At 50.1% G+C, this 10,403-nt stretch overlaps 1 protein-coding gene across 1 annotated transcript in view; it reads right to left on the reverse strand.

Moving 5' to 3' along the window:
- Positions 1 to 10,403, reverse strand: part of LOC103609347 (disco-interacting protein 2 homolog C-like) — a gene marked incomplete at its 5' end in the record, with an annotated part of 62,574 nt that overhangs the window by 12,157 nt on the left and 40,014 nt on the right. Inside the window, one exon of the mRNA XM_008593672.1 lies at positions 352 to 409. Within this exon, the coding sequence (XP_008591894.1) occupies positions 352 to 409 (58 nt within the window). The remainder of the gene's footprint in view (positions 1 to 351; positions 410 to 10,403) is intronic.

Here is a 10,403-nt window from a genome sequence, read left to right on the forward strand (position 1 = left end):
TTTTTTGTCTTTTGTCTTTTTCCGTGTCCGGCAACAGATCGCAACCCTCAGTGTTGCCCCCGCACCGGACCGGGGACCGGCAACGGGATCGCAGCCCTCGGTGTTGCTCCCGCGCCTCGCTCAGCCAGTGAGCGGGAACCGGTCTGTATGTGGGATCCGAACCCTCGGGCGGGAGCGCCGCCGCGCTTCCCAAGCGGCGCACTTATCCAGTGTGCCACTGGGCCGGCCCTGACACGTTAGTTTTAAGAAAGCTTTTTGGAAAAAGTATTCTGTAAAACACATTTCTTAAAATTACAAAGCCCACACAAACTCATACTTACACAGAAATGTGTTTCTTCTCTTAATACTTACTTTCCCTGATTCCATCAGGGGCAAGCTGTGAGGAGATCCTCTTTCCACTAAGCGGACTCTGCAAACAGACGGAAGACATTACCGAATGAGTTTTCTATACAGTTTACCTCCTGCCACATTCAGCACGTGGTCATGTGCCTGGCAGGTTGTCAAGGAATGTTAATTCTGAGCATTATCCAGTGGCAAAGGCAGCAGTCACAGAACGAGCAACTGGATGGCAGAGGAGACTACATTGGCACATAGGCCAGACCTGCAAAATAATTGGAAGAACGGTTCTGCATTTAAAGTAACCATGACTGGGCTTAGCATCTGCAGAAAAGGAAAAGAGTAAGGATTCAATGGCATCCTTGAAAGAACAGCCAGTCGCCTGTGATGGCCAACGCTCTGTCCTGAAGCACAGCTCTGCCTAAACAGGGGCCAGATGGGCTTGAGAAGGCAGAGCCCTTGTGTCCAGCCCAGAATCTGCCTACTACACTGGGTGTATCCGAGCCAAGGGAACAGAGGACGATGGGCCAGTTCAGACAGCAAAACTTCGCAGTAAAGAAACTTTTTTAATAAAAAAAAATTTACCGGTGATTCAATCTTAAGAACTGCCAAGGACACTGCCGCAAGCATAAGCAGAGCTAGTTAACAGTCCTTTCCAGGTGCATATTTTAAATATTTTAAATACTGAGCTTACATTTCTACCACGGAGCTAGAGGACTGTGATGCTGTTCACTCATTAAGAGGTGATTTTCTTCTAAACAAAGTAAAGTGAGGGAGAAGGTGCACAAACGCTTGACAAGGGAGACACACACAGGATGGGGCCGGCCTGGGGCACAGGCAATGCTGGGGCACAAGAGGCCTTTCCTCCCTGCACTGTCCTCATCTCCCCCACCGAGACCTGACATGCACAAGGGGCCCATGTTGTGTGCTGAGCACAGCACTCTTCCTCCGTATCTGACAGACGTAGCTGGAGAGAGAGGATGAAGGACAGGGAGACAGCAGGGGAGGTGCCGGGAGAGAAACCCTGAGCTGCACAGAGTCCCGAGGGACCAGTCCGGCTCCCAGCCTGCAGGATGCTGTGAGACAGCCCTCCGGGGTGTGGGCACCTCCAGGTACGTGACTAGTCCTCTGCGGTTTCAGCTCCAGCTGCTGCCGAGGGGAGGCCCAGAGCGGTGAGGACATGATGTTAGTGCAGACAGACGCTGGCACCAGTAAACTGGGGAGGAGTGTGGTAGGAGCTCAGTGGCCGGTGTCCCCAGGGCAGGGCCTTGACCACTCCCAGCTGCTGCTGCTGGACCCAGGGCTTTCTGCCACCAGGGCCCCATTACCCTGTGGCTGGTCACAGCGGAGAAGCTCTTCCTTCAGGCAACAGTCTGGGGAGTCTGGGGGTGGGGGGTGGGCCACCAGTGGTGAGGCAGGAATGGAGGACAGACTGACACTTCGCCTTCCACGGGAGGAGGCTGCAGAGGTGCCCAAGTGGCCTCAGCAGTAATCCGATGAGGTGGAAGAACTTGCTGTAGCAACTTCAGATGAGATGAAAACCAGCAGAATCTTTGGTATCTGTCTAAGAGGAAACCTTGATGCTAACAATGGTGGATAAGGGCTGCCAAGACCTTACACACAGTTTAAACTGCTCAAGACTATGCCCACAGGCACAGTGACACCAACCTTCAGAGACAAGTTACTGGCTGCGATAACGCGGCATTCCTCCGGCAGCCTGTGCTAGTTTACGGTGGGTCACTATTGAAACTCACCACTAGAACACTACTTAGAGTCTGTGGAGAAAGACAAATACACTCTATGGAAATCTGTCCCGCAGCTGCGTATGTCCAGAAGCCAGCACTTCACACAGATGTGACGTTGGCAGGAGACACACGTGCTGTTACCACGGTGGCTACTCTGCCCTGCTTGGCCAGGAGGCTGGTGCAGTTGCCCCGATTTGGGCAACTGATAAAGCAAACAAGCCTGGATCTAGGGCCCGTCTGACTGTAGGTCCCAGAGACTGGGGACCTGCCACTGACAGAGACAGCAACAGAGAGGAGGCCAAGTGGCTGGGAATCAATGGGCGGGCAGGTGAGGAATGGGGGGCCCCAGCAACTGGGGGACTGAGGGAAAGGATGAGAGAAAGGGCCAGCCCTCCTCGCCGCAGTGTCCTGGGGCTGCTGCCACCTGGGGTGGGTCCTATAAAGGCCAATGATCAGACCAGGGGGCAAGATGCTCAGCCCAAATGAGGGCTGTGTGGACAGGCGTCTCCATTTCTGGACAACTGAGACGGGGTGAAATACCCTTGAGTATGGGCAAAAGATAAATCTCCCAAAAGAACTGGGAAATGTGCTTGCAGCACACATATCAAAGAGCTGATTTGCTTAACATACCAAGAACCGGTGGAAATAAATGAATCAACAATCTGTCGTCACTCAACAGAGGCCCTGAGTCAGGTGCCGTGACCCGTGCTGACTTTCACAGATGGCGGCGAGCACACCACAGGCCAGATTGTTGGGCAAATTAAATGGGCTGCAAACGCCAAGTGCCAACACGGCGCCTTGCCCACGGTCTGTGAGCTATAAATGGATGAGGTTGTTATCAACAGCTGCTCAAGGAGAACCCGTTTACAAGGTTAAAACCAGAGCTCGTTCCCAGTGGAGGGAGGGGTGGGCTGCTTAGAGGAGGGCAGGGAAGTCCTGCTTTGCAGAAATGGCTGCCTGAGAACTCCTGGACCCAGAAAGGGTGGGAAATGGCTGTAGGAGGGAAGGAGGAGCACAGACCCCACAGACACACCCAGCTTCCCTGACCAGTGGGGGCTCTGCCTGCAGGAACCACAAAACAGGGTCCATTTGAAGCACCTTGTAAGAGCGACTGGGCCAAGGCTGACATCTCACACAGGTTGCCTTTCACGGCAAAGTACCTGCTGTCCAGGTAATGCTGCAGAGCCTGATCCACACAATCCAGGAGCTGATTTACCTGCTGGTTCCAGAACTGGTGTTTTCTGCCCATGCCCTGCTGCCTGCACAGCCATTTCTGCTGACGGGTTGGCTCCCAAGTAAGCATAACCCTCCCAGGCCAGCGGCCACTCTAAACCCGCTTTTCATATCAAGACAACAACTTAACTGTGTTAGCATCTAGATAAAGTCCTCCAGCCTGGCCTCTCTCTCATCCCTTATCCTTTATAAACCTGAGTACAAATCCTGGACTTGGGGGAAAATGTCTTTTTATTCTAGGCTTTTAGATGGACTAGAAGTTCAGACTTTTACTAGAAGAGAGGCACAGAGAGTTGATATGAAGATTTGCCAGTAATTATAAAATGTGACTTGTGCTGTCCTTGAACTGCTGTCAGACTGATTCAAATGTGCTTGGAAGTGATGCTGGCCCTGAGCAGCCAAGAGCAGTCCCGAGGGTGGCCTTAGAGGTCCTTCTGCAGAGTCTTCGAGTCTCATTAGCGCTTCTTGAATTGCACCCCTGACCTCCCAGGAATGGTGGAAGGTGCTGCGTGGACACACCGGTCTTTCATAATGTGTCCGACATTCTCCAATCCTGTGAAGCTACAGGTGTGACTTCCTCCAACTGAGATTCTCACCAAGGGGTGGTAGCTGTGCTGAGCTGCATGCAGGCAGATGAGCATGTCGCCCTCTTCCAGGACCACTGCTCAGTGGCAGAGTGTCCATCAAAACAGGGGCCCTGGAGACTTATTAACAACAACTGAGAAACAAAACCACATGATCTGCCCTCACAGAGGAGTGGACACATGCCATGGCCACTCCTGACAGATACATGATTGCTTCAGAGTTGTCGAAGTTGGAGCCTCTCCACACAGACAGAGTGAGAGCTCTGGAGGCAGATCGTCAGGAGAGGACACAGGGGTGCCCATCCCACCTGTCCCTGCTCTGCCCAGTGCTGGCTATCCCCATGGTCATGACCTGGAGGGTGAACATCCTCTCCAACTTCAACCTCGACAACCCATGTGACTGGACCAGACATAAGGCAGGCTGACTCCATCTTTGGTGCCAGCCACGTGGCTTGCACAGGGTAGGGGGTAGGCAGGACCCAAAACAACCCACTCTCACAGAGCCTTGCCGCAGCCGGCATTCAAGGTCATGCTGCTAAAACTCCAGCCAAAACTTGTAATTAAAATTTTAAACTCCATCTTCATCTAAGAATAATTTGAAACATCTAAAATACCCATTATAAGACCATTTGAATAAGTTTTTAAAAATCTCCAAAGACGGGGGTGGAAATAAACATTGAAAACCCTTAGGTTAATTACTACAGGTGTCTGATGGAATTCAGTTCTCACTTCCTGGCAGCTGGCAAACGAAGGAGAAGAACTTGTCAAATTTTGCTGTTGAGGCCAGATTTTAATACCTTGCTATTTCCTTTGCAACTGGTGAGGCATGTAGGAAAGGATCATTAAAGTCACAAGGGAAAAAATCAGTATCTAAATGTAGCAGACATCACATTCACATGTGCAGAAACACTAAACCACACAGCACAGCCAGAGCTACTGTTTCTAAGGAGGGGTCCTCCCAGGAGTCAGTCCCCAACGAAAGCTGCAGGTTACAGTGGCCAAGGGGCTGCCAGGAAAGTCCTGCAGAGAGCAGGCCTCTGTCACGAAAGTCCCCGAACAGGTGCCAATCGCTCTAAAGATGAGTGATGAGAGACAAAACAGAAGAGCATCCCCGTCTGTCATAACAGCGCTGTTGAACAGAGCACACCTGCACACCTCCCCATCCAGGCTGCCCTCCAGACCTTTTCCTCTTCCCTCCCTCAGCTGAGGAGCGTCCTGCTCTCCTGCCTCGTGCTGGAGGAGGAGGACGCCACAGGGAGGGCAGGTGGGAGTGACGCCCACAGGGCCCACCTGACGGGCTTCAGGTTTCGGAACTTTTCAGATTTCTGAGCGCTAATCCTGAGCACAGCTCCACATTACCTGAGATCCTAATCAAACTCATTAGCAATTCTGTATCAGAGTGGGATAAATTGTTTATAGCTTTATGTCCATTCATAAGGTTTTGATGGCAAAGTCACTTGCATTAAATGTAAGAAAAATCTTACATTACATGTACGTCTTACATTCGTTATAATTAATGAGTCAAAATTGAGATATTGTTAACTCAAGTCCACCCCTAACTTAGATTTCCTCAGTTTTCTCCTAATGCTCCTCTGGGCTGTGACAGTCCCTTAGGACTGCCTGGATTTGATGACATGGCAGTGTTGGGAGCCCTGGCAAAGTGTTTTGTGGGATGCTGTCGGCTGGGATTTGCCTAATGAGACCTCAGAGGTGAGTGCCTGACATCACTCGGGTCCTCTGCCATCACTGCCATGCTGAGCTCAGCCATGGGTCCTGTTGAGGGTTTCTCCGCATCCCTTCAATTGTCCTCTTTGGAAGGCACTGCACAGCCCATGCCAGGGCAGCAGGGGTGTGTGCCCTCCCAGCGTTCAAGATGAGGACTCTGGGCCTCAAGAGCATCAAAGATCTGGCCCCCAGGTGACCTGCAGGACACGAAGAGCAGAGGGGCGACACCAAGAGCTCCTGAGCATCTTCTGGGATTTGCTCCTGGCCCCATGCTGGTGTGGGGCCACATTTCCACCATTAGGTTCCATCAGACACCTCTCTCACTTATCCACCCTCAGTTGCTGAAACAGTCCTGCTTGACCTCTGCTTCTTCTCACCATGTCTTAACTAATGTAGGGCAACTTCACCTTTCTGAGCAAGAACAGAAAGACCTGAAACATAATTCTAGATTTGATATGTTTAAGAGAACCATGCTTTCAAAAACTTTCTATTTGAAAATAATTTCCAAATTATAGAAAACTTGCAAGAATAAAGACAATTTCAAGAACACTCATCCCTTCCCTTCCCCACATGAAGACCCTTAATATTTTGCTCATTTGCTTTATCTATTGATCTGCTCTCTCCCGTCTCACACACATGCATGCACGTGCACGCATTCACACACACGACTTTTTTCTGAACTATCTGAGGGTAAGTTGGACACATCAGACATTGATCTGCTCTCTCCCGTCTCACACACATCCATCACGCGCACGCATTCACACACACGACTTTTTTCTGAACTATCTGAGGGTAAGTTGGACACATCAGACCACTGTGTTCCTAAGTACTTCAGTGTCTTTCCTAAGAACAGGGACATTACCTCACATATCCACAGAACAGTTATCAGCTTCAGTCACTTTAATATGGACCCCACAATCTACTGACTGTCCCTGTTCCGGTTTTGTCCACTGATCAGTCGTGCCTCTCATGGTGCTCCCCGAGTATGGGATCCAGCCCAGCATCAGGGTTTGTGTTTGGTCACCACTTCTTCAGCTTATGCTAATCAGGGACATTTCTAAAGCCATTTTTTTCTTTATGACATTGACATTTTTGAAGAATACTGCCCTGCCATTAAAAACGTCATTCAAAATCATTCGATCTCAAAGTGGATCAAAGACTTTAATGCAAGAGTTAAAACCATAAAACTGTTAAGAAAAAACATAGGGGAAAACTTCATAACACTGGATTTGGCAATTATTTCTTGGATATGACACCAAAGGACCCAAGTATAGGCAGCAAAAGGAAAACAAGGATAAGGTGGATTATGTCAAAATCAAAAACTTCTGTGTACCAAAGGACACAAGCAAGAGTCAGCAGAGTGGAACCCATGAAATGGGAGGACGTGTCTGAAAATCACATATTTGACAGGCAGTTAGAACCCAGAGTACACGAGAACTCCTACAACTCAACAACAACAAAACCCAATTAAAAAATGGGCAAAGGACTTGAGTAGGCACTTCTCCAAAGAAGGAAAACGACTAGCCAATAAGCACATGAAAAGACGTTCAACATGACCCGTTTCTAGGGAAACACAAATCAATATCATAGTGAGACACATCTCACGCTCATGCTGGCGAGCATGGGAGAACTGGAACCCTTGCACGCCATCAGTGGGATCGCAAGGTGATGCCGCTGCTGTGGAAAAGTGTGGCGGTTCCTCAGAAAATTAAAAACAGTGCTACCATATGATCCAACAACTGATGTCTGGGTGTACACCCAAAGAACCGAAAGCAGGGACTTGAATAGACGTCTGGATGCCTGTGTTCCGAGCAGCATGACCCATAACAGCCAAAAGGTGGAAGCAGCCATACTGTCCACTGACGGACGAATAAACAAACGTGGTGTTTCCACACAACAGAGTATGTTCAGCCTTAAAATGGAAGGAAATTCTGCCACACGCTACAACAGGGACAAACTTGAGGACGTTATGCTAAGTGAAGTAAATAAGCCAGATATAAAAAGATAAATGCTGCATGATTCCACATATATGAGGTGGCTAGAGCCCTCAAATTCACAGAAAGTAGAAGGGTGGTGGCCAGGGGTTGGGAGGATGGAAATGGGGATGGGGTATCTGTTTGGGACATGGAAAGACCTCTGGGGATAGACGGTGGGACGGTAGCGTGCTGAGCTGTACCCTTGAAAGTGGTTAAAATGGTAAATTTCATGTTGTGTGCATTTTACCACAATCAAAAATCTTAAAAAGCTTTAAAAAGTCATTTAAACGTCCTTTTGGGATTCCCTGACACGTCCTCCTTGGAACTTCCGCAGGAATGCTGTGCAGGGATGACATGTCCTCGCAGGACCCTGTCTGGAGGCTGGTGATGTCGCTTGCCCCTCTGGGCTTTGTTTCTGTGCGTATTTATCCTTTTCTCCTTTCAGCAGAAAATTCTAACCTGCAATTACGGAACGCAATGCCACCAAAAAGTGTCAGCTAGCTTTTTTATTTTTAGCTTTCGTCTGGAGGCTGGTGATGTCGCTTGCCCCTCTGGGCTTTGTTTCTGTGCGTATTTATCCTTTTCTCCTTTCAGCAGAAAATTCTAGCCTGCAATTACGGAACGCAATGCCACCAAAAAGTGTCAGCTAGCTTTTTTATTTTTAGCTTTCAGTTCTGTGAGATGGCAGGGAGGGGTGAGGTGAAGTGATAGGTAACTTCTTGAACGTGAATAAAGCCACGTAGGGCAGAGGCCAAGCCACTGCTACGTGACACTTCTCACACACCCAGCCCTAGGCTCTGCCACAGCCTGTGACAGAGAAAGGCACAGAGTGGATGCGTCACCTCTGAGCAGTCAGTTGACTCCTTCTCCCAAAAAAGGACTTAAAAAAAAACAAAAAAGCATCTTTTTGTTCATTTCAACAAAAGAACAGTCAGTGTGTTGTCCCTACAGCCCAAGTGCAGGATGGTTTCTGGTGGGAGAGTCTGGGAGGTGAGTGCAGACCTGGCAGGTGGGGTCGAGATGGCCTGGCGCAGGGAGTACGGCCCTCTGGGGATGTGTGCTTCAGGTCTGACGAGGACGTGAGGATGTGGAAGGAGAAGGGACAGGAAGGCACTCTGCTCTCAAGGGGAGAGAGCGGGGACTGCCACTGGGGGGAGAGTTGGAAAGGGCTTTGTTTTCAGGCATTTATCACACCAGGTCCACATGCAGAGAAGAAACCAGAATGAGGCAGGAGGGCGGGCGGTATCAGGACAGAGACCCAAGCCCTAGAGCAGGGGTGCATCTGGGGCAGGGGGAGGGCAAGAGGCAGCCACCGCAAGGGATGGACATTAGTTTCTGTAATCCCTTCACTGAAGAAACTGAGGCCCTCAAAGGCTGAAGGTCACACTGAGAGGACAAAGTGCAAGAGGAAATGGGACAGTGAGACGCAAAGACTAAAGACAGCAACGGGTTTACAGTGTGTGTAGGCCTCTAAGGGATCCAGGGTGAGATTCAAAAGCCAGGACAAAAACATTATGGCAAAGAGCCTGCCCCTGCCATCCCGACCCCGGTCGGGACCAGCAGCCCCGCCTCGGCGCTGGGCTTCCTCAGAGGGCTCAGACCCCTTCCACTCGCACCCGGCCCGAGAGGTTCTGAAGAGGGAGGATCGAGAGGAAAGGGAAGAATGTGTGTTGGTTAGGCTCCTCGGGAGGTGCTGGCTCCTCACAGGGCGAAGCAGAAGCCAGCGGCTCGCGCTCAAATGACAGGGACACTGTGCGAAACTAAGATCCTTTTTCGCTTTCCGTTCACTTTTCCCCATCGGTGAGGTTGCCCGATTTCCAAGTACACTACCTGGGTCCCGTGATTAAGCACTGACCGCTAGGCTGGGCTGAACAATGAGAAAGCCGTGTTCATGCCCGAAGACAGCCAGGGCAGAGACAGGAGCAAGACAGACCCTAATGACAAAGGGGGAAAACAAATGTGTGAGTGTATGCAAATACTGTGTACTTCCATGTGAAGGCGCCAGGTCACCAATCCTCACACAATTCTACGAGCAGGTGCCATCACCAGCGCTCTACAGGCAGAGAGTAAAACTCAAGGGCAATGTGTGCAGGGTTGCAGCTGGAAGGCGGACGCCTGCAAGGCAGGTCCTGAGCTGGTAGAGTGAGCCTCATAGCACCTGGTGGAGCCACTGCAGCCGGAGCGACAGCCCGAGACTCAGCTCCGGTCCACAAGGGCCTGGGGGCATCAGATGAGGCTGCCAGGGCACACTTGTTGGGACAGTCACCTACCTGGTGACAGAAGTAGTTGTAGGTAAAAGTGTGTGAAGTGTGTGAGCCCCCAGTATACTGAGACCAAGGCCAAGACATGCTGAAGACTGCTGCAGAACTAGGCACCCCTTTCTCACATACACTCATTTACACACATGTGCGCACACACACAACAACACATATGCACACCTGCAAAATACAACACAATACACTAGTGCAAACTCACATTTGCAGGTACACACATACACACATGCAACATACTTGCATGCATGTGAAACACGCAACACTTACAACACACTCACTCATGCACGAATTCACTTGCACGCACATGCATACGTGCACTTGTGAACTTGCAAACCCTCACACACTAGCAACACATACACATGCAAACACACAACACTCAAATGCATGCAGCACACATGTCTGCACACAAGTGTAAAGATGCATGTGTGTACACATTTACAACATACATGCAACACATTCACATATTTGCAACACCCACAACACACAATGCACAAACTCATGACACACGTATGCAACATGTTTGTGTGTGCA

This window comes from Galeopterus variegatus, unplaced genomic scaffold, assembly GCF_000696425.1.
Source record: "Galeopterus variegatus unplaced genomic scaffold, G_variegatus-3.0.2 Scaffold9512, whole genome shotgun sequence".
Taxonomy (NCBI): Eukaryota; Metazoa; Chordata; class Mammalia; order Dermoptera; family Cynocephalidae; genus Galeopterus; species Galeopterus variegatus.